Source organism: Ambystoma mexicanum, chromosome 5p (assembly GCF_040938575.1).
Source record: "Ambystoma mexicanum isolate Mex_15411 chromosome 5p, UKY_AmexF1_1, whole genome shotgun sequence".
Classification (NCBI taxonomy): domain Eukaryota; kingdom Metazoa; phylum Chordata; class Amphibia; order Caudata; family Ambystomatidae; genus Ambystoma; species Ambystoma mexicanum.
In genome coordinates, this window is record NC_090930.1 from 791,326,385 (window position 1) to 791,351,399 (window position 25,015).

Sequence of the window (25,015 nt, forward strand, 5' to 3'; positions counted from 1 at the left end):
AATAGCAGGGTCTAGGGTTTGCTTCTTGAGGAGAGGCAGAACCCAGGATTCTTTGAGATTGCTTGGTATGGTGTTGGAGGAGAAGGATGTGTTGATCAGTTTGGTTATAAAGGGAGCTAGGTCCCTCGCAGCATCCTTGATTATTTGGGGTGGGCAGTTGTCGCCTTTGCAGTTGGATGGTTTACGTGAGGCTATAATCTTTTCTGTTTCTAGGATGGATATTTTAGTGAATCTGAAGAGATTTGGGCCTGATGGGTTGGTTGTTTTGGCATGATTGCTAGGGGATGATACGTTAGGGGTTAGGGAGTCCTTTTTCATTGCAATTTTAGTTTGGAGAGTTTTGATTTTGTCGGTTAGAGCGTTTTGGACGCTGGTACACCATTGTTTGTCTTTGGTAATGTTATCTGGTGGGGGCATGGGAGATTCTTGTTGCCTTAGTATAGCAAAGAGTTCTCTAGTATTGGAGTTGGATTTTTCGATTCTTTCGTTTAACAGGTTCTTTTTTGTGAGAAGGATTTCTTTTTTGTAATTGTTAGCGAAGAGTTTAAGTTGTAATTTGTTCTCTTCTGTGGGGTTATTGCGCCATTGGGTTTCAAGTTTCCTTTTGCGCATTCTCAGTTCTTTCAAGTGGGGGGTAAACCAGGTGTTCAGGTGAGCTTGTTGTTTACTTTTTTGCATTTATTGGGGGGGCGATGATGTCTAGTCCTTTTTTCATAGCCTTGTTGTACCTTTCTACTAGGCCTTCTGGATTTAGGTTGTCAGGGAGAGCATTGAGGGTTGGCAGTAGAAGTGGTAGGAGGTTGTCAGGAGTTATATTTTTTTTGCTCTAGTGGGCAGTGGTGGTACCATGATTTTTTTTTGCTGACTTCTTTATTGAGTGACAATGTGAAGTCGATGCGGTGGTGGTCTGTCCAGTGTTGAGGAGTGGTTTTGGTAATGGTGGTATAGCAGTTCAAGGTGGTGATCCAGTCCACGGTCCTGCCTTTATTGTGGGTAGGGGTAAGCACTTTTTGGGTTAGGCTGTGTTCGGCTAGCATGTTGGCTATGGGTTGTGCTGGTTTGTCATCAGGGTCGTTCAGACCAAGATTCAGGTTGCCTAGTAATAATATTTGAGAAGTGTCTTTAGTATTGTTGGCTATGAGGCTGGATAGGTCTGCCTCGAATGAGCCAATGGGGCCAGGTGGCCTATATATTAGGTAGATGGTTAAGGTGCGGCTGTTGGAGATGGGTAATTTGGCTGTGAGGAGCTCGCAGGATTTGAGAGGTGATTGAGTGAATGGTTTTAGCTCGAGGTTGTTCTTTGCTATGATGGCCAGACCGCCTCCTCTGTTATTAGGTCTGTCCATTCTGATTATTTGATAGTTCTCAGGGATGGCTACTGAGAGTGCTGGGCCTACTGCTTCATGCAGCCAGGATTCAGTGATTGCTAGTAGGTCAAGGTTGTTAGTGGATAAGGTGTCTGCTATTTCCGTGGCGTGGGCCACTAGGGATCTAGCGTTGATCAAGGCTCCGGATAGAGTGGTTGTGTTGGGTAAATCCTGGATGGTTATAGGGATAAGTTTGGGTTGGGAGAATTTATTACAGGGTGTGGTTAGGTTAGGACATATTTTGGGGTGTCGTGAGGTAGATCTCAGAAGAGGATTGGGAGTTTTGTTGTGGCAGGTAGGCTCATAGAGACGAGGTGATCTGGCGCGAAGCCTGATGTTTCTTTCTGTGGTCCTGCAAGGTGCATTTTCTGCTGGGTGCATGATTGCTGCAGTAATAGTCGTGGTAATGTGAAATAGGGGCATGAGGAGGTACAGTAGGGTGGCTGTTTGGCTCTTGCTGACGTACATTGTATAGTGAGTGATTATCTCAAATTACATATGCAGTAACGATATATCACATTGACTATTATCAGGTGGAACACAGCAGCTAGTATGAGGTAGTTTGGTAATTGGGATAGTTTGGTAGCAGCAGCAGTGGTGTGGTTTAGCGGCTATCAACAGGTAAGACACAACGACTAGTATAATGCAGGGCTAGGCTAGAAGTGACAGTAGTAGTGTGGTACATCAGCTAGAATCTGGCAGCACATAGCAATGCCATGGGCATGGGACGCTATAGATATGTGGTGCAGCGTGAGGCAGTGGGGCCATACAGTTATACTGTGGTACAGCGCAGAATTACAGGGCAATACGATTATAATGAGGTATGGATTTGAATAGGAGTTGGGCACATAGGTTAAAAGCAGCTATCCATCAACAGGTAAGTTGCAGATAGTGCGATATCGACACGGCAGAAGGTAGGCGCCACGTTGAATTATCGGTGGCATTGGTGATTTCAGGTACGAATGGCATAAAATCATTAATGATAGTCGGGGCAGAATTTCAATCCACATTGAGCCCTACAATCAATCACGGGGGACACAAATACTCATAATCATATGTTATGGACTGTGGTGAAGGGCGGATGCTGGTGAGTCACAGAAAGTCAGTTAGCTCCGGCAGGCTCCGTGCAGTGTTTAAGAAACATGACTTGCCTGTAATGCACAGGACAGAAAAAGTCAAAGGTGTACTCACGATGAGATGGGATAAGGCCTTACTAGATCCTGCGCCCATCCTTTGGACAGCCGCAGACAGGCCCTTTAAAATGCGGCCCTTCTAAGGATGCAGCCGGCTTCCGCTTCCGGTCGTGCATCCAACAATAAATATAAATTCTGAGCCAATCAGAGCTTTGCTCAGGCAGCGGAGGTCTGCGTTGACGAAACGAAGTTGGCGTCCATCTTGGAATTGCACACAGTGTGCAGAACGGATCGCAGAGCACAATCAAAGCACATCGGATTTGTGCTGTAAGCGAATAATACCAGAAGCAGAGGTATTAGGGGTGATGATTCTTACTTGTCGTTGTAGATGACTGTGGATTCGAGCGCATTCAGCGCAACACAGCATCTCAGCATTGTGGGGGCTAGAGGCTGCTGGTAGCAGGGGAGGGCTCCTGCCCTTCCTGGGTGCACGGATCGAGCACAGAGAGAGTAAGGTCTGATGGCCGCCTGTGAGTCTTCAGTGGACGATCTTTTCGTTGGAAGTTGATCAGACTGCCACGCTAGATCGCTGATTGGGTAAGACCTGGCATTTAAGTTACTATGCTAGTAGGAAGGAGCGTAGCTCTTGAAAGCCTGGTTGTGTGCATAACGGACACATAGGTCAACATTGTGATATGGCGTAATGAGGGTGGCTTGCCCCTAGTGTGCGCTGTATACCCTGAGTGTGTGCAGAGTATATGCCCCGTCATCTAGACAAGACTTACCTAGTTTGACTCTGACGTGAGTTTAGCTTCCCGAGTCACAATCTAGACCCAGATTTCCAGGAAAAGTGGCAGATACAGTGAGGAGTGTATTAGATATGCAAGAAAAGTACTGAATACATCATCACATTGACAGGAGAAGACTACAGGACCTCTATGTTAATGTGTAAGCCAACTAGGCCACGCGTGTGAATACCGAAAGAAGTGAGTCTCCTAGGGTGTGGCTTGCTGAAGTCTTGAGGCCACAGGTGAGGGCCACTCACTATTAATTGCTAATAGTGGGTATCTACACACAGTTGTGTTACCGAGTCTGGGCAGCTGCACCCAACACGTGTCGATTCTTCCAGAGCCATGTCTCAGTTACTTCAGCTCCAATGTTGTCCAGCCCTAAGACAATGGGAAGCTCTTCTTGGCCCAACCTCTACTGGGGTCCTACACAGTGAGCGTGAACTGCAACCCTATTCGTGTGACACAAGTCTAGGAGACCACCTGAGGACTGGATCCTAACTCCTAAGCTTGCCGTTCTCAGAAGGAGACACCATCCACGTCTTCAGCCTCTGAGCCTGAGTGGGCTCTGGGGAGGAAGGAGAGCTTATGTTATGGTGACCAGATCTTCGAACTTATAAACCGGGACAGGTGATAGATATAAACATAGGACTATAATTTGACGGTGGCTAGCCTGACTACACTTCAGTAGTGGGAAAAGTAGTGTGGGATGGGGAATTCCAGACCTTCTCCTGGATATAAACTGTATGGATTAGGCTGTCACTGCAAGCATTTTAAAAAGCAAAGAACTTTTGTTCCAATTGCCATTCTTGGCCATGCTATGAAACCATTTCCCAAGCACTCCCTTACCTTTCCCACCTTTTTGCTCCTACTGACTTGTGACCTTTCCTCCCCTTCATTCGACTCTTTGTTATTCACAGTTTTATTCACTCTTGTTTTCCTCATTTTTGCCCTATACTCCCAGTTTTTTATTTAAATATTTACATTTCTATTTTTTTATATTTCTGTGAGTTCCCCATCTAACTCTATGGGCCCGATTCATGGAATTTTTTGCACGGTTCAAAGCGACTTTGCACCGCTGAAAACTGACTTTGCACTGCCGACACAAACCCTGATTCATGAAACTGGGCAAAGTGTATTTTTGCAGTGCAAAGTCGGTGCAAAGTCAGTGCATAGTCATTTTTGCCGTACAAAGTCTGTGCAAAGTCATTTTGTACTGCAAAAATGACTTTGCATAGACTTTGCACTGCAAAAATACATTTTTGCACGGCTCCATGTATCAGGGTTTGCGTTGGCAGTGCAAAGTCACTATCTGTGCATTTTCGGTGAGATGACTTTACATTGAAATGGATTTTCAGCGAAATAGGCTAAATGGCTTTCATTGAGCTGGATGAGGTGAAAGGGGTGCAAACTGAATAGGATAGGCAGAAAGATTGCTTGTCTACGGATTGATCCCTAAAACAGAGCTCCCCTCAGATCACTGCCTGTTGTGTGAATCTTGAGATGGAGTCACCCCCAAGGGGACATTAGGGGCGAAGAAGGAATCAGGAAGACCAAGGATGATTTTAGTAGGCATTTGTTCACAAAAAAACAGAACCACAACCCATAGTAGGATCAGAAGCCCTATTTCCCATATGCCTCGGTGGGGTAAGAGGGGTGAATTACAGATGCCCCAGACTCACCCCAACAAGGCAAGGACATCTGAAACACAGTGGCAAGTTCCACCAAACCCAGAGGTGTGGTGATCTTTTAGAATGGCAGTCCCCCATGTGTAGTAACACTAGAGGGCCCAAGGACTCATGAGCATCAACCACAAGCTTAGCAGGCAACAGTTTCCGTAAGAAACACAACTATCCGAGGCGTCAGAACACCAAACCACCTGTAAATCCAATGTGGAGAGAAGGAAGAGTTTGGAGAAGTTAGAAATTTCACTCAGCAAGGCAGGGGTCTCTGAAACAGGCACATCCCAAGCCCTCGAAACCCCGAAATGAGTGTGAGGGGGCTTCAGTTCAGGCGGAATCATCAAAAACACTTTAAGCGCAGTAGGCATTGGCTTCTGAAGAAGAAATGCAAAAGCATTGGAAGGATTTGCCAAGCAACCTATAAGACCGTGGTAGTTGACTAAAGAGTTTCTGAATTAAATCACAAGAGAACATAAGCCAGGAACATGGGCCGGGAGGATAGCTCAGGGGGACTGCGCTTTCCCTGGAAGCAAGACATCACAGAGCAAAACAGGTTTGAATCCCGGTCCCGCGCTTAGAGACTAGTCTCCGGTATTAAGTGCGTTATAAAAGATTAATTAATTAACATAACAGGAGAACCTAGCGAGATGCAGAAACAAGTGCCCATTATATGCGGCTTCGGCGTGGAGCCTGGATCTTTGGAAATCCGGCAAACAGAAACGCCCTGGTGGGAGATCATGTATATCTGCCCTTGTATAAAGTGCAGGGGCTACTATGCTGTGGGAAAGTTAAAAGGCGTGTGTGATCGATCACCTGTCTCACAGACATTGACTCACCCTCCAGAAGAAAGAATTATGAGGAAGAGGCAAAAAACTGCTTACAACATTAGAGATTGCAGCTGCTGATCCGAAGCAGAGGCAGCTTTTGGTGCCAGGGGGGGGGGGGGGTTCTAAGGGCACTAGCTGGAGGCTGGGGGGGGCAGCACACTGGGTACCAGGGGTATTTAAGGATGAGAAGGCAACAGGGGGTGCATTATGGGTAATAAGGCAATGGTGGATTACTGAATGAAAGGGACCATCTGCCAAAGCATGGTCGTGATAAAATGTATAAAGGGTACATTTTGGCTGTGTTTGCTGTTCACCTTTCTTTAGGCAACAATGTCGTATAAGTGGCACAGTGTAATCCAGTTGTCTTAAACAGATGTTTTGGAGCGGCTACATGTGTATCGATTATGCTGGAAAGGCAACCAACAAATACCACAGGCCCTGTTCCTAATAGTTTTGACTTTCTCTCAGGCATGTGCCCATCGCTGGAAAAATATCTACTACGAGACAGAACACATCCTCCCTCACGGCTTCTGCAGCATCATCCCACCCAACCTGCAGTCCAAGGGACGGACACTCATCCCCTGCTATGAAGGTAAGGAGACCCGTTCTGGCGCCATGTACCGTACCTTCACCGATTTCACATGTCCAGGGAGCCAGATTTTCTGACAATGTGGGACAGTGTACACGCATGCTCAGATTCTGCATGCATTGTGTACATTTCACTTAATTGATTTAACAAGTTGTGCCTGCCTTTCCTAGGCTGCAGTGTTCAGCACAATATGAGAGATACATTATTATCAATTATTTCCCGACGAGGCTCAATGAGCTTGTAAAAAGCAAGCTCATTGGCCCTCGCCCGGACCTTAGCTGCCCGAGAAGGCTGTGAGTACCACCGTGTCCCGAAGTTCTTTCAGCAAATGGCCACCATGGAAAGGGAGAAGAGAATACGTGTAGTCCCTTCACCATTTCCATGGTGGCCATTTTGTTTGTTGAACTTTTTTTAAAACTTTGTTTTAATGGCCGCCATGGAAAGGGAGAAGGGAATGAACCCTGGCAGCCATTTATTTTATCAAGTAGTGAAACGGTTGCTGCGCTGTTTCTCGACTTGAGAAAAATTGCTCTTAGTACCCCGTTACAACGTGCCGGGGTACTAATTGAAATATAACCCTCGGAGGGTGGGGCATTACCAGTACGGTAATGCCGACGGGGCTTCGTTAAAGCCCTTGCTTCACTGAGGTTTCTAATTATGGCCCCAGGGGCATTACCCTACCGATAATGCCCCCCCCTCCGAGGGTTATATTGCCTAACTAAGCCTCTTTAAGGGGTGCCTTCAATTTTTGGGCCCTGATTTCGCCATGCCTTTTGTTGGTTCTCTGCCCACTGTGATTAGTAACTTTCGACAGGATGTTAATGAGTCAGTCCCTCTTTCTGACAGCATTTCCCTCTTTTGTGCTTTCTGGTGTCTGGAGGTGTGTCATGTGATGTTATTAGGTGGTCTTGGACCTGCACCTTTGCCATTACACTGACTGGTGGCTTTGCAGGGCGCTGTGTCAGTTATACAGAGCCCTTCTTTGGCACCTGCTGAATAAGCAAAAATAAATGTGGAATGGGAAGAAAACGTGTTGATTAAGTGCTGGGGTGGGCCGAGCCTACAATGATTCCTTATGGGAATTCAGGACGACCGTAGAGGCCCTTAGCTCTTAAAGGGAAACAAACATAACTATCAGAAATGCAAAATTATAATAAAAATTGTATTTTCATTCAAATAACAAAAAAGAAATGAACCGCATCTTAGAAGTGAAGTCCGCATATTTCTGTCTCCCTAGCGTGACCCTCAGAGCTCAACTGGTTTCCCTTAGATTGCTGACCAGCCACTTTCACTGTCCACAAGCTGAAGAGGGGTGTGCACCGCTGGCTCGGTAGCCGCCTTTCACCCACTCCTGACCGCTCCTCGTAGGAGCCGCCTTGCAGGCGCATGTGTCCAAATAACGCCAGTTCCCATGCCTGTCGATCAGTGCATTTCCACGCTCCAGCCGCTAATCACAGAGCTTCGCCGCCAGCAACAAAGGGCCGATTCAAGCGTCTGTGGTTAAGGGTTTATCGCGGCTCCCTGGGGAGTAACCGGAAGCGCATGTTTTCTGTGTTCCAATCTGTGACTTCATTTCCCCTGTCACGTGTATCCATGCGTGGAGTGAACCCTCTTCTGTCATTAGCATCCGGCAGAGAACGCCAGGAAGATAGGGGGTGATTCCCCAGAGTGTTCGATAGTTAGAACGGGGTGGGGGCCCGGGGGGAGTACTTTTGCATGCTTACATTTGCCTTCTCCAGGAACTGTCGAAAAAGTCACTTCATTGGCCCATGGTTAGTGATATTGTGTAGGTTTTTAAAAGGTGCTAGTTTTGCAGTCTAAACGTTGCTGAAACCCACTAATCATATTCCGCCTCTAAGGAAAGCAAATAGCAATTAGATATGGTATGTTATAATGATAATGATTTGTTTATTTATATAGCGCTTACGCCTAAGCGCTGCACATAGCACATATTTACATACATCATCCCAACCGAGGTGATACTCATTTATCGACCTCAGAAGGGTGAAAGGCTGTATTAGCTATGCTGGGAATCGAACCTGCAGATCACAGATAGATCACAGCAGGGAGCGCTGAACCTGCTGAGCTATCTTACTGGCTGTATAAGATAGTACATACCGTATGTTACACTTGGAGGTGCAGTAACTGCCCATGCAGGTAGCAACCACGAGAAGGCGTTGTGCTGGCAACTTCATAAACATTTTGGCTCTGGGCCATACTTGCATCTGGGCACAATAGAGCTGTGGAGGGAGCTCCAGGGGTACATACAGCTCCACCTTTCTCTTCAAGTGAAAGCCTAGCATAGCACTGTCGCCTCTCTGCTGCCCCTTTGTGCTCCGGGGTGTCTGGAGCATTGAGTATTTCTTTGCTTTCTATTATTATGACTGCCATATGCCCGTAATGGCCTCATAAAACCTGTGCGGTCTGTGCCTTGCATCATCGGATCAGTGGGTAAGATAGCGTGCCGATTTAAGCGCTCGAGTCTGACATATGTGTGCCACACGCAGTCACAGGTTTACACCCTGTCTGAAGACCTGGCCCTTCCTTCATCCCAGCTTAAATCATTGAGTACCTTTAAATAGGTAATACAATGTTAGCAGCGGGAGCAATTTGACCTGAAGCCAGTGCTTAAAGTGGGCCGGGGCCTGCTGGGGCTGGGCCCCGGCAGTCTCCCAAAAGTGGGACTGAGCCGGGGCCCTGCTGGGGGCCCCCGTCCTTCAGCAACATTGGCGGGAATCACGGGATGCATTATCCCGTCACGGCTGCCTGCAATGAAGTCAGGCAAGCTGACAGAACTGGCAGCCAGCCACAGCGACGCTGTGACTGGCTGACACTTCCGTCAGTCATAGTAACTGCGTATGGTGACCCCTCGCGCGAGAGGTCACCAGAGTTACTGACTTACTGTCCCTTTGTTTCCCCAGGTCGCCGAGGCGTCTTTAACCCTCGGCGAACTTGGGGATTCCTCGACATATTTCGAGGTTTATAAAAGATGGCTTTGAAAGTACACATTTCAAGCCATCTTTTATAAAGCTTTGCCGACGGACAATTTTGTCCGCAGTCGAAACTTTATAAAAGATGGCTTGAATTGTGTACTTTCAAAGCCATCTTTTATAAACTCGGAATGTTTAGAAAAGATGGCTTGCATAGTACACAAACCGTAGTAAGGTACGCACACAAATATATAACATTTATATATACGTGTGTGTATACCTATGATCTGCGTACTTTTTAGGCCACGCCCCTCCCACAAGCCACGCCCCCAAATGAGAACCCCCCCTCGATTTCTTACCACACTTAAAGCCCTGCCTGAAGCAATATATAAACACGTGATATTATCATCAGCACAGGTGCAAGAATTCCCAAAGGGTCAGATGCGATGCTTTTAGGGCATAATGTATCCCATCCCTGATGGCACCCCAGGAAGGCTCCAAGAATTGTCCTATTGTAGCTTCGTCCTGTTCCTGAGATGGGGGACTGGTAATACAGCAGAAGAGGGGCGTGTTTGATCTCTGATCTGCTGGCTGCCAGTGCAGGAACATTTGCGTAAAAAATAGCGCTGGGCAGTGGCCCAAGACGCGCTGTTCAATAAATCAAGGGACCTCTGTGCTTCGCTTGCAGGTGGCAGTACTTACCCCGCGAGAATGCACCTCTGTTGCTCCTTGCCCAATAAGCACTACGTCTTCCTTAATCACCATTTCATTTCCAATGTGGCTGCTTTTCAATGGTGCATGCGAGAACGGCCTCCGGGGGCCTTTTATGTTCGTCATGTCTTCCTGGCTGGACGCTGCTCTCGGCCAAGCTCCTCGGCGGTGATTGTTAAAGGCTGGAAGTGTGTGAGGCTGGGCCTGGAATGCAGGAACTTGTCAGTGGAAAATTGGACACTCTGCAGGGCGGGCTCCAATTCCATGCAGGCTCCAGAGCAAATCTTTGCCCTGTCCAGTCTAGCGCTGAAGACATACCAGCGGTGGGACATACATGCATCTCAGGAGCTCATTTTGCTCCTAATTGTAATTTGACTGCGAGGGCTGCTACGTTAGTACTGCAACGGGAATGGCTCGCTGTCGCCACATTTTCGTCATTTGCACGGCAGCACATGTGTATGTCACCTTTTGCCCTACACTTTTGCAATCCGCTGTGCAAAGTAAGTAAACGCTGCCTGGCATGCTTGCATGTCAGGTAGTATTTACTTTTAATTGTGAGAGCCGCTTGCCATGCTTGCACGGCGACCAGCGCTCACAATTACAATTACATGCTGCCCAACATGCCAGCATGTTAGGCGGCATTTACATTTTATTGTAAACATTGCTTACCTTGTGCTCATGATATGCAGAGTTCACAATTACAAATAAATGATGTCCAACATGTGAGCATGTCGGGCAGAGTTTAATTGTAATTGCACATTCTACTTGCCATGCAGAATATCATTTTGTATATAGAAGACATTTCATTTTAATTGACAGATTCTTATTGGTCCTCCACGCATTTTCTACATTTTTTTTAATTGGTTTTATGATACACATTACAACACAAGTCTCCAGGGGAGACAAACAATGGCAACAATAATACTTCTAAGACAACATTAGATCCGTGTCAACTGTATAGAATATAACTTGTATTCATTAATATTCGTATCTTTCTACATCAATACCACTGCATTAGTTAGTTTGGTAATGAAACAAATCATCGAGCCCGTTCCCATTTATGCCACATTTTTTCAGCTTTCTCAGGGCATCGTCTCGCCCTGTACACCCTCCGTTCCATGGCTATACAAGCATCCACATACGCAATCCATTGTTCAATCCTTGGCACCACGCTTGAGCCCCATAATTTCGCAATGTTCCTTTTAATAAGGGCCGTTGTGGTCGAAAAGAGCGCCTTTTCATACGTGTCATCTCACAGTCAGTATCTATTCCCAGTAATAACAGTTTCGGTTCACTAGGTATTCGCTGTCCTATGACTGTCGTAAGCAAATTACAGCATTCCTGCCAGTATTGTTGTATCTGTGGGCATTCCCACAAAATATGAAAAAAAGTTCCTTCCTCATACTGACAGCATAGGCAGCTGGGGTCTGTGCTTTTCCCCCAGCGATAGAGCATCACTCTTGGGTTATATACCCTGTGTACTATCTTAAGCTGAATCAGCCGGAGTCGGAATGAGATGGCCATTTCGCGTGGATACATCAGGGCTCCCACCCAGTCCTCTGGTAAAATCTCCCCCACGTCCCTTTCCCATTTAGATTTTAAAATCAGTAATTCTGGTGTGGCGAAGGATGTTATTACATTATACATGGTGGAGGTCATTTTATCATTTATTCTCTCAAGCACTACGTTTCTCTCCATGGGGGTACATTCTGGCATTTTAGATATCACTGGGAGATGCTTATGTATTGCATGCTTCAACTGCGTATAATGAAATCTCTCATTTTTGGAGAGGTTACTTTTTTCCCCGCATATTGTTGAAGGGTAATAATCTCCCATCTGCAATCACGTCACCCACTGTTGTTATTCACGTCATTGCCCAGCTTGGCCATCTCAGTAATTTGTCCACCTCAGATAGGTTCTTATTATCCCACAATGGTCGGACCGGAGTTATCTTCTTATCCCAGCCTATACATTTGTGTATTTCCGCCCAGAGTAGTGTGACTTGCGCCTTTATTTTATCGGGGGGTTTTGTGTTTCCTATCCGATAGAGCAGTTGCAGTGGGTTTAGATCATATCTCGCGTTTATCTCGGCTCTTATATGAGGCATTGTTTGAACCCTGTGTAGCATGTCATTGACTATCGCCATCTGGCTCGCCCAATAATAGGATTGTAGTCGGGGCAGTCCGAAACCTCCCTCCCAGATCGATCTTTGGAGTGTGGTCAACGCTATCCTCAGTTTTCCGTCTCCCCATAGTAGTATTCCTAAGTATGCAATCAATCTTGCGGAATACTTCCGGTGGGATGTGTAGCGGGGCGTTCTGAAGGCTGCATAGGAAGCGGGGTAGTGTCAACATTTTAAATAGTGCCGCTTTCCCCAAAAGGGTCAGTGGCAAGGAGGACCAGTGGTGTATGTCTTCTTTAAATTGTCCCATAATCGGATATAGGTTCTTTTCTATGTATTCATTTGGGTCTTTCCTGATCAGAATCCCCAGGTATCGGAATTGTGTTTCTTCTATCTTATACAGGCAGTTTTCTGGGATGGCATCATCGCCTCCCTTAACTGGGAATAGTATGGATTTGGTCCAGTTTACTTTTAGACCGCTGAAGGAGCCATATCGACACAGGTCGATCTGTTATAATGGGGCAGGAGCTGATCGGGTCTCGCAGGTATACCAGCAGGTTGTCTGCGTACAGGGAGACTTTGTCTTCCCAGTCTGCCAATCCTTGGAAACCGCTCCAGCTCTTTGATTCCCTCAGTAGCCTTGCTAGTGGCTCTATCGCTAATGCAAAGAGCAGTGCTGATAGGGGACAGCCCTGTCTTGTTCCCTTGCCTAGCATGAAAGGCGGGGAAGACCAACCATTGACCCTGATTTCCACCTCTGGGGAGCTATAGAGTAGTTGCACCCATCCGATGAACCCTGCACCAAAGCCCATCCTGCGCATTATCTCCCAGAGGGCCTCCCAGTGCAACCGAGTCGAATGCGTTTTCAAATTCTATTGCTAAGAGTGCTAGGGGGTGTTGGGATTCCTGTGCTCTTTCAAGTGCTAGATGTAATCTACGTATATTCATACGTGTTGACCTATTTGGCATGAACCCGCATTGGTCCGGGTGTACCAATGATGTTATAACTTCCCGCAGTCTATTGGCTAATATTTTGGCTAGGATATTCGTTTCACTGATTATAAGGGAAATTGGTCTATGTGAGCTACATTGCTCCGGTGGCTTGCCTGCTTTGGGGATCACTATAATGGTAGCCTTCCTTAGGTCGTCTGGCAGCTGGCCCAGTTCTTTTGCATGTATATATAGCTTAAGCAGATGCGGGGCTGGTACATTTGGGCCTATATTCCTGCAGATTTCGATCGGGATGCCGTTCGGGAACGGGGTTTTGCCAGACTGGAGTTGCGACATTGCTACGATCAGTTCATCCTCCGTGATTTCTCTTTCTAGGAGGCCTTTTTGATCGGCATTCAGGGATGGTAGAGATATGTCGTCTAGTATGGAGATGTCTATGGGGTCACTGGGGGGTCTATAGAGTTCAGCATAATATGTTGTAAATTGATCCGCTATATCTCTGTCTGTAAAGAGTGGGTCCCCGTTTGTTTGGTTAATCATCCTTACATGAATGACTATGTGCCGCCTCTCTGCACTCCGGCCAGGCCAGCATTTTGCCTGCCTTATCTCCGGTTTCATAGATTCTAGCTCTCATTGCTCTGTGGGCTTTTTGGGCATTGTGTAGTGCTATATTCTGTAGTTGTTTCTGTGCTACTACTAGTGAGCTGTTCGTTTCGGGGAGGTTTTGTGCGTATGGGCTTCTTCTGCTTTTTTTACCGTTAATCCAGCTGTTGCTAGTTTCTCTGCGTATTTCTTTCTAGTAGCCACAGTCCAAGAGAGAATCTCTCCACAGAGTTCTGCCTTATACGCTTCCCACAGCGTCCCTGGATTATCTACCGTTCCCTCATTTATCTCAAAGTAGGAATCGGTTACAGTTTTTATGTGTTCTATAAGCTCTGGGGAGCCTAGATAGTAGTTGTTAAACTGCCAGGACAGTGGTCTGATATACCTCTCGGGAGGAGTTTTGCCACCATTGCCTTGTGAATGGTCATTGCGGGTAGAAAGAAGAAGTCAAGCCTGGATAGCGATGCGTGCACCCCGGAGTGGAATGAATATTCTCTAACACCAGGGGGCAGATCGTGCCACACATCTTTGAGTCCCATTGCAGTGGCAAAAGTGGCTAATTTAGTGTTGTTCTTAGGATTCCTCCCCCATCACTTCATTGAAATCCCCTCCCAGGACTAGTGTATCTGACGTGTCGTTGGCAATCAGCGGTGTGATGTCCTCTAATAGTGCTGTCAGCAGAGTGGGGGATGAGTAAACAGGCAGTAGAGTGAGTGACTGGTTCCACAACGTCCCTGTAGCATACACAAATCTCCCACGTGTATCCTGGACCGCACTGGACCACACTATTAAGGATAAATGGCAGTGTCTTGCGTATCAGTATTAATACACCTCGGGAGCCCATAGTAAAGCCCGTGTGTAGTGCAGTGCGATAGTTGGTGCGCTTAAATAAGTGACATGCTGTACCTGCTAAGTGGGTTTTGGTAAGAAATGCAAGATCTGGTGTATGCTTATTTAAGAATTGTGTGACTAATCGCCTTTTAAGGCTGTTGCCTAATCCATAGACATTCCAAGTCAAGAATATAAGGGTTCGCTCTTTTGTATTGGGGGGACTCAGACCGGGCGTAACAGAATCAGGGATGTGGCTCCCCATTTAGTTTGATTGTTGCAGTGGTAATGCAGTTTTGTTCCGGTGAATATTCTTGAGGACTTTTACAGAGGGGTACACAGATCGCTACCAGATTGAACATATTCCCTCGTTCATTCTAACTGAGCATTAACATCTTAAACCAAACAATTAACCCAACTTCCATACCCCTTCCTCCCCCCTCCCTATACTCCGCCCTACATCGAAGTATCTGTCGCCCGAACATCGGTTCTGAGAAAACCAAACTTACTCCTAACCGAAAAACAACTCACTTATAACTCCCACAACAACTTTCGGTGGGGGCGTGGTGACTGCCGCTCAAGCCGGCCGTCTTTCTTTGTGTTCATCCATGTCTTGCGTCGTCGTAGCATATCTATTCATCTTGTGAGAGAACGTTTCCTTCTTCAAATCGCAGGGTGGTAAGGCCGATTGTACAGTTACCAGCTGTTAACTAGTTTACTATTATTCATGATGGAGGGTCTTGGTCGTATCCCGGTCGTGTCCCGGTGGCAATTCATCTTGGGGTCCTTGATCTGGCGATGTCCTAGGGTTGCGGCGGTTATTTCTTCGAGTCGTGCTCCAGTCCCCCTCTATGTGCTGCTCTGCCCATTGCCACGCTTCCTTCGCATTTGTGAAGTGGACGGTTGTACCTTTATGGTAGATCTTCAACTGTGCCGGAAACACCAGACCATATTTCACATTCAGCAAGTACAATTGCTTTTTAAGATGACCAAACGATTGTCTTGCTTTTTGCACTTCTCTGGTATAGTCCAGAAAAAATGCTATTCTCGAGCCGTTGAAGGTTATCGTGACTTTTGCGCGTGCCATTTTGAGTAAAGCGTCTCTGTCTCTGTAATTCAGAAATTTTGCTATAACGGTGCGAGGTGGGGCACCAGGTGTCGGGCGCCCTGCAGGCATTCTGTGTGCTCTCTCTATCGAGAAGAATTTCTACAATTTCTTTGCATAGAATATATCTGCAAGCCACTGCTCCAGGAATATCTCCATGCTTGGTCCCTCTGTTTTTTCGGGTAGCCCTAAAATTCAGACATTGTTCCGTCTTGATCTGCCCTCGCCTTCATCCACTTTCCCTTCCAACAGTTTCAGACATGATGAGACTCTGGTCAATTGTTGCTCTAGGTTTCTCAACCCATCCTCTGTGCCAGAGATACGCTGTTCTGCTTCTCCCGTGCGAGATGTCAGTTTCTGTTGATCATGGCGCAGGAGCGTAACATCTGTGCTTATACCGTCCATTTTTTGCTCCATTGAGGCATGTGAGTCTACTATAGCAGCCATTACGTCTTTCAGGGACAGTGTGCTCTACGATTCCTCCATCATTTCTGGTTGGTTCTGTTCCAACAGTGTGGAAGACGAGGGCGTGGTGAATATATCAATTTTGCATTGAGTACCTGCTTTTTTGAGTTTGTCCTTGCCCATGCTTGATCTGAATTCTTACAGTTTTATTGGAATCTAATTACAGGCTTCTCGATTCCTCTTCAATGATTCTGTGGGCACACTGTTCTACGTATTGGGCTGTGGTTTCTGTGTAGGTGCTAGTTGTAACCTTATTCTAACAGGTTCAGTGTTGTGGGCACAGAGTTCGGGTTCTGTTCACTCTGCGGGGCAATGCAGCTCAACAGTGGCATATGTGGACTCCTCTCATATAAGTGCCGGCAGGATTTGTCACATATTTCAGGGTGTTCCCTAAGGGGGTGCCCTACGCATTGTATTTATCGCATGTTGCTGGAGGCATATTTAAATTCACTGTACGTGTGGTCCCCCTGGGGGTGTGCCATTCGGGTGATGCGAGTACAGTGTCTTGCACTTTGTATCTGTGTTTGGGTCCGCTCTCCCCGTCTGCGCGCTGGCGCCTGATTTTCCTGTTCGTATGACTATGGGGTAGCCTCTGGGCTTGTAAGCGTGTATGTTACCGCTTTTCCAGTCGGCAGTGTGTGGTCTCCTACTGTTCCGGTGGTGCAGTTATTATTCCCGGTAGGCAGGCTCTTGTGGATAGGACCCAGTGTCAACGGTGCCTGGAGATTAGTAACTGCGTGATTTCCAGGGGTATTGCCGTACATTGCTTCACAGCATGTATTTTGTTCTGCTGTTTGGCCACGGTTCCTCTACTCCGGTTTGATGCAGTTGTGGGGTACAATGTCGTAATCTCTATTCAGTGTGCTGCTCGTTCCTCTACCAGTCAGCCCATCACTGCCAGGATTCCATCCCCGCCACACACCGGTTCAGTCTCCGCTCCACTTGAGGCTTAGCGGTCCGTTCAGGCACCCATACGCCTCACTCACCAGTGTTGTCTGCTTCTCCCCACCGCGCTTGCGTGCCGCCGTCTCCAGGTCCAGTACAGTTGTACGGCAATCGGTCCATTATTCACTTCTTCCAATTACGGGAGGGGTGCAGGCAGCTTCACTTCCCCTATGTAGGGACTATTGCTTGGAAAGATCTCATCAGGTTGGGTCTTGGGCGCGTGTGCTCCGGCACTTCAGGGGAGCGCCGAATGGTGTCTCTCCTTACTTTCTCATTTGTCGCAGTTTCTGGTGTCCCCCTGCGCTCTTGGGTTGCCTCAGTGAGGGGTCCCTCCCGATTTCTCCCGTCCCTTAATACAGGGCGTTCAGGCGGCTGACCAGTTTGTTTCCCTCTTCTCAGTTTGCCTTTACGAGGGACCCAGTTGCCGCGTATGAATCCGGGCTTTCGTCAGAGGTCGGTGTTCATTCTCGGGAGATCGCACCACCGTTAGCTGCTTAGTAGTGCGGTGATCTGAGCCAGCTGTCCAGCTCCGGTTTAGGTCATTTCTCCGACTACATGGAGTCCCGGCTGGTTGCAGTCCCGCAGGGTGCTCGCGATCAGGCTCAGTGATTGCTGATTTAACAGCTCCAGGGCGTAGGCGGCCATCTTGAGTGTTCCGCTCCATCTGATCACCAAAGTCGTCCTTCGGTTTTCTGTGGCACAGCTTTCGATTCCCCTTCTGTAACTTCCGCGGATTGTGCCACAGAGTGTAAGCTCTCAGCAGATGCGTTATGCAGTTAGAACCGACATGGATGGCAGGCTATTTAATCAGGATATTATCCGCGGAGATGGGAGCTCACGCGACTCACGTCCGCATCCCTCTGCAGTTGGCCACACCCCCATTTTCTACATTTTTTAAATCTTTTTTCAAAGCTACGAGGTCCTGACTAAAGCAGAGGTTTTTTTTCTCCCTCCTTGTGGGACCAAAGATTTTCTTTGGGATGGTGGATTCCAAGACATAAAATAAGTGTCTGAGCAAGAGAATCATATTTAGGGTTAGTTTATAAAGTAGAAATAGGAAAAGCCTTTAATGGCGAGTTGACTTGGAGAACAATTTGGATTTTGTGATACACATTTGAAAGCCAGCATCTTTTGCAACCAAAACATCATGAACAAATGTATTGTACATTTTGGAAAAAAACAGGAGAAGGAGTTGGTCCTTGGCAACCTGTAATATCTCATTGGGAAGGTACGTTACCCCGTCTAGGAAAGAATATTAAAAACGAAGATCTAGACTTGAGGCACAGTTGAGGAATTGAGGAAGCAAGAGGAACCCAGGAGGCGCAACAGGTTATGTATCATAAATAAATACATGTTTAACTATTTTCATGCGTGAAACGGACCAGCAATTCAGAACCCCGATGAAGTTAAATCCTTTTAGATAATGAACGGATCCAGAGTAACTTAGATTGATATCATCTCCTCCTGGGAAACAAGGCTGTCATTATGAATAAGGAATAGCTGTTTCATTCGCAGATGGGATGCTCCATAGAGGACTGACATCTGCAATTGCAAAAGGAAAGGCTCATCTAGTCCATGTGATAATCCTTGGAATCTTCATAAAGCGTCCTCATTGGACAATCTGACTTCTGTCTGTGTAATGTATATACATTTTTATCATTTGATTCTTTTTACAGAGAAATATCTCACCCTACAATTTGAGACAAGAAATATTTTTATTGGAATATTGTGTTTTATTAAACATAACAAATCCAGAAATGAAAGGCGGTCCCCTCACTTTCAATGGTGGGGATGCCACCCACAATATTGCACATATATACAGGCAGATTGATTACAGAAAATATCTGCCTTTTATTATCTTGCTAATGTTTACATTCACAATGCACACAAACCTCCATATGTATAAATACATATGAATAAATATTCTAGACAAGAGTCAAAATGCCCTCACTGTACTCTGGCCTTTAACTCAGTCTTAAGGGTCCTTTACTCCAGTGTGGCTCTACGACTGGGTCGCATGTCCATTTTTAGAAGATCAGCTGTTGGAATCAATCCTAATTTAGGGGGTGGCTGCATCAAAGAATGAGAAATATGTTGGTGCATGCATTCATCTGTCTTTGAGAAGTGGGTCATTATCCTGGAGAAAGCCTATAGATGGGCATTAAAAGAGAAATGTTTCTTGCCACCTTTAAGATGCCAATTATTGTTCTGTACTGTGAGCATAATATACGCCCAAGAACACAGGTTATTAATATTTTTGTGAGAGGTTAGCCTATATAAAAGTATAACAGTAAGGGCTTCATACCAAGTACTGTCAGTGACATTAGTCTTCAGGGCATTTGTTACAAGTGTATGTATATGTGTGTGTTCTCAGTCATTCCAAGTAAAATATGTTTTAAACCCACATCGATGCAGTGATACTGGAACTGAAATGAATGCTGTGGGATCTGAGGTCTGTATTTCTGGGTTCCCCCAGTGTCTGAGATTACACTTCCTTGGATGAGGGCTGTTGTATTGTGGCTCAGCAGGGCAGGACCTGGCCTCAGCGTTTGGCATGGTCCTACCCACACACCTGGCAGCTGGCAAATGAACCTCAACTAATTGTGGCTTGTTTTCTCTCCCTCCTCTCGACCTCTCCCAAACCACCGCTCTCCAGAATACAAGAGGAAGTATGGCGAGGAGCACGGCTCGTGCCAAGCGGGGATTGCAGGATTCTTCACTGAGGTTAGTCATGATTACTTCCATGTGGTTCTCAGTGCTGTTGTCATGGTTTTTGTGCTTTAACCTCTTTCTCAGTGTAGCCCGCGTCAATTCCGAAAAGCACAAAGGTGGCCTGCGCAGCTGACAGTGCATGTGCCGTGGCACCTTGTGATTATAATGGCTTCATCTGAAAGTGCTCCAAGGAGTTTGAGTCCAATCCACACTGAGACACTGTTCCCTCACTTTGAGCCACTTCTCTGAAAGTTATGCTTCCACTCACGAAAGGCTGCTTTGAGAAATAGGCTTCATTAGGAGGAAGTGGTAAAAAAATGGCAGAAGCATTATTACGTTGGAGGAGAGCAGGGGGAAATACTTCCAACTCCTCCAAGCCCCAGTGCAGCCCCTGGACTCCATTGGGGATTGGAGGATACTACCAGCGATAATTGCTCATGTGATCATTCATTCATTTGTTTGGTCGAAATACTTCCAGCCAAGCGTTGTCAGTATTTCTTCCTTCTCTCCTCAAACTTCATAATTCTGCTACCATTTTTCACCCTGGGAATCCGCAAAGGGAATAGCAAGAATTGGGGTTGCGAGGGTTCACCACAGATTCTACCAGTGGCAACAGTAAACATGGTCAGACTGGGCCATACAATTATCTCAGGCACCATTGAAAAAGTGGCCCAGAGTTGCAAATGGCTATTTATTCCTTTTGTGACACTGTTTAAATAGTACCCAAGGGGGAGTTTTTTGATAAAATGTGATGCAAATTGTGTATTTTAAAGAATATTTACTCAGCAACACTGGTCAAACTATGAGCTGCATAGTGAAGTAACTCATCAAACTGGCCCACATTGGCCAAAAAAGTGGGCCACTTTGACCAAAAAAACAGGTCCAACACCAGCATTTTGCACTATTAGTTCGGCCATGGGCCTATTGCCTTATAGGCCAGTCCGACCTGAACAGTAAACAATTTACAGCCTAATTCATGGAATTATTTGCGTTAAAAACGCAGATTTGCACGCCTTTCTGCCCGAAAATCCCTGTTTGAAATATGGGATTTTTCGGGCAGAAAGGCGCGCAAATTTGCGTTTTTCACGCAAATAATTCCATGAATCAGGCTGTTAGACTCCGTGGGTTGCTATCTATTCTGATGCCACTGCGAGAAGCAAAGTAGGTATCAATGAGCTTTCTGCACTGCTTTGTGGAAAGGATTTTTGCCCGCTTTCGTTTACATTCCCGCAACTTTAGACTTAAATGCATTCAATGCGAGTTCATGGGCAACTCACCCAAAAGGTGCCTTGCCAAAACAGTGCCAGCTAGGTGTGGGGCACGTGGCATTGTTCGAGATGCATTGCCTCGAGTTCATGGGTTGTTCATCAAGGAAATGAGGGAGCTCCCTTTTCCTCGCCACATGTTCCCATTGCAGAAGATCAGGTGGGCAAACCAACCTTAGGGGGCCACCAAAAAGGTGATAGTTGAAGCAACACGGCTTTGGATCGGTGCAAAGGATTTTAGCAATTTGGACCTGAAACTCAAAAGGATTTCAAAGTGGGAAATGCTGATGCAAATAGAACGAAGGGGCCAGTATGTGTTGACTCATTTCAGCTTTACATGTTGCCTTGAACACATGTGAAGAACTCTTAACGGCGTACACATTTATGTGGAATCTGTGGTTAAGTGAAAACCAAGCGAACAGGTTGAAAATGATTCTGTGACTACAGAGGATTCAGCTGGATTCAAACCAAGAGTGGCTATGTTTTTACATTACATTAACTGATGTGGAACCAAATACAGGAGCAATTAGGCATTTGCAGGCTATATTCGAATTGCCCGCCCAGTCAATTTTCGATGGGTAAGGGTAGCCTGATCCTAACTGGCATTCAATGAACCATGAATTGAATAAACAGTTTAAGACGTGTCAATCCCTAAGCAAATACTTTGGCTGAAATACATCCTATCCAGATAACATCCAGTACAGTCTCAGCTAAGTCACAAAAGGCCAGGTAGATCTCTACCGAAAGCTTTAAAAAAATCTCACACCATAGACTGAATTGACACCAATATATGTGACCTTTTATTTCTTGCACAATGCTTTTTTTTTCACCATGCAATGTTTCTCTGCTGGGAAGCGATGTCCCGTCTTTCTGCAAGAGAGCCATATCGCTGGCAGAGACAGTTCGCAAGCTACCTATCAAAATGCCCCCCCCCCCTCACCTTTACTGCTTTAAAAACTGATGGCAGCCTGCTTGGGTAACTCCATAACATGAACTCCACCCTGGCCAAAGCATGGTTCTCCAGTTCCACCACATCCACAACCTCTGTGTGGAGCCCTGTCCATAAACTCTTTCCTCCGAATAATACTGCAGTCTCATACAGACCACTCTATATCAGGCCCTTATGAAACTTCACAAACGTAGGTCCCCTTTTCATCTCTATGCAGAAACCTTATCTTTATCTCCAGCCTCTCTCTGCACTGCCAGCTCTATCTTACTAGGAAGATATGAATGTTCAAGCGGGACACACATCGGAGCGGGCTTGGAATCTTGATAGTCTCATCAAAGTTAATGACTACTACACCGTGTACTGAAGTAACTCATAGTACCTTCTCATTTCACAAGGGCCATGGTCAATAACTGGGAGGCATCAGCTTTTCACCATCTTTGTTTTACAAAAGCACGGGCATGTCAGCAATGAGTCTCTTGTTCCGTTAGGATGCCACCCAGTCAGGGTTACACTGGGAGTCCTTCGTTCAAGATAAAATAGTGCTGAGGGTAGTCACAAATAATTTGCCACTGTATGTTCCTCTTGTTTGCTTGGACAGAGGAGCAAACTCTGCCTGCTGTATGTGCATTGTGACAGGTCCTGCCATTTTTGTGGGGGTAGTGTTATGCCTTTTGGATATGTGGATTTTGGTGGGGGTGTCCTGTGGGTGGTGAATTTTGGTAATTCGTCTGTGATCTTGCTGACGATCCATCATGCAGATATGTATTTATTAATCAGTGATGTGCAGGGGGCCTAGTGCATATGTTAGGCCAACTGATATAACAGTGTTATGATCAGCTTGGACAGTACACCTGATTGTTATTACTTGCAGTTGAAACCGCAAGTGCTTGATTGTGGTTATTATTGTGTTATCAAGGGATGACAGCACATTGGATCACGCGGAAATACCACTGTGTAATTAGTTCTGTGCAGTTTGTTGAGAGTTGGACATTTCTAAATAAAGAAAAACCTCTGGACCAGACTATTGCATTGCTTAGGGCAGCCTGAGGAGGCTGTGTGCTGATGTGTCTGCTCACAGCAAGGACCAACCTCCCTTTTCAAGCCTGCCCCCTCAAATTGGTTTGTTCTGATGAGTAAATACATGCCCGTGAACTGTGGCTGTCTGATTATTTGTTTGCTGTCTGGTCGCCTGCATGTTTTTTTTCTCGTAATGGGAGCAAGAGCACTACAAGTGGCATTTGGTCTAAGGGAGAGTGTGCACCTTTTGGCGCCACTGCTTTCTTTTAAGTTGATGCAAGCAGTATAATATGACCCTGGATCAATGCCACTGAGGCCTAGGCAGATCCGTAGACCTTAAATACAAACCATATCCTTATGAGAAGGTAAATGGAACTCAAAAGTATTCAACTAAAGCATGAGGCAGTGAAACACTGAACTACTTCTTTCAAATGTGCTGCATATGATTCAACTGTAAGGAGAAACATTGCACTGATGTAACATGCAGATGGGTGTCACATCATGTAACGGACAGCACCGACAAATAGTGCAGAGTTTCTACACATAAGGAGCATTACCAAATGTTAAGGTGAAAAGGTCTTCAAGGCCTAAAATACTGATTGTTGAGTGTCCTTAAGTTTCTGCTGCCTGCTGCACATGAAGAAAAGAAAAAGCAGATCCGAAAATTAATTCTTCATCATGAAAATAAATATGTTATAAAAGCTAAGCACCAAAGAGAACTTAGTTTGCATTATTGAAAGGGATTACAAATGTAACCAAATGCAGCTTCACTTTTAAAAGCAAACCTTTTGTCATTTTATAAACCACAATGTTGGCATGTGTTTTCAAATGAAACATCACTGTGCATGATCCTGTAATTCCACAACTTCACACCTTTTAAAATGCATGTAAAAGCCAATGGGCATTATAGTAGGCTTATGGTTAATATAGAAGTGAGTTCAATATATCCTCTGAGAAAATCTTCCAATAGATGGTTTATTAATTAGTTGGCCAACTTAGTTAATAAACCATCTATTGGAAGATTTTCTCAGAGGATATATTGAACTCACTTCTATATTAAGCGTAAGCCTACTAAACATTAAGAGGCAGAGTGTGAGACACTGTTATTCCAACCACTCTGTTGCACACAGAGAATAGGGCTCAGTCTGGAATCAAAACCTGCATAGAAGGGATAACACCTGTTCCAAATGGATGAGAGCTGAGCCTGTGTTTTCCCTGGTGGATCCGGCCCTGTCCATGAAGAGACTATTTTCTTGAGCTAGCCTGCTTTCTAAGACTGAGGAGAGGCTGACTGGGAGTTTCTTGAAAGTTCATGCGGTTCATTCTGGTTCAGCAACCTAAAGAATTATTTAAAAGTGAGTATAAACATTCCTCCAAATGTAATTAGATCAGTCCCCTAGTATCATTGCCCTCTAAGGCTCTTCAGTGGGAGTGAACTGGGGAGGTGATGAGGTGATGACACGACACTGGGGGGGGGGGGCATTTGCAATAGAATACTTCAATAATATCATGGAGAAATGTAATGTGCTTTGTCACTGTATTTAAGGCCAAGTGAGGAAAACATAGCATTTTTCTGCGCACAGAGCACATGGTCTGGTAAATTACTATTAACAGAATGAGAATAGGGTATTGTAGTTTGCCATTGTGGATTACATCCTGCCTTCACTGTACTAATGCTGCGGGAGATTATGTTTAAATAAGAACAACAATGTTTCCTGTGTGCTCTGTGTAAAACAGGGATCACTTCCCAGCACTGACAGTGCAGCAGTTTGTAAATGATAGCTAAAATAAACTGAATCCTGTGGTTTTGACAGGTATGGTCAAACACTTTAGGTTGTGAATAGGTGGCCATGCTTCCTAGCCTAAATTGAGAATTGCTTGATAATATGCAACCTTTGAAAGCCAACAATATTTAAAAAGTGAATGGGGAGGTTAAAGAATGTGGGGTGAAAGGGAGTTTTCCCATCCTAATTTCATTCCATAGAAAATGATATCACTATAAATACCTCCTCTCCTCTGTCTTGAA

The 25,015-nt window shown here is 45.8% G+C and overlaps 1 protein-coding gene across 1 annotated transcript in view; it reads left to right on the plus strand.

Moving 5' to 3' along the window:
• Window positions 1–25,015, plus strand: part of ITGA9 (integrin subunit alpha 9) — a 1,159,507-nt gene that overhangs the window by 196,485 nt on the left and 938,007 nt on the right. The window contains exons 4-5 of the mRNA XM_069613210.1: window positions 6,266–6,389; window positions 19,703–19,770. Coding sequence (XP_069469311.1) covers window positions 6,266–6,389; window positions 19,703–19,770 — 192 coding nt within the window. The remainder of the gene's footprint in view (window positions 1–6,265; window positions 6,390–19,702; window positions 19,771–25,015) is intronic.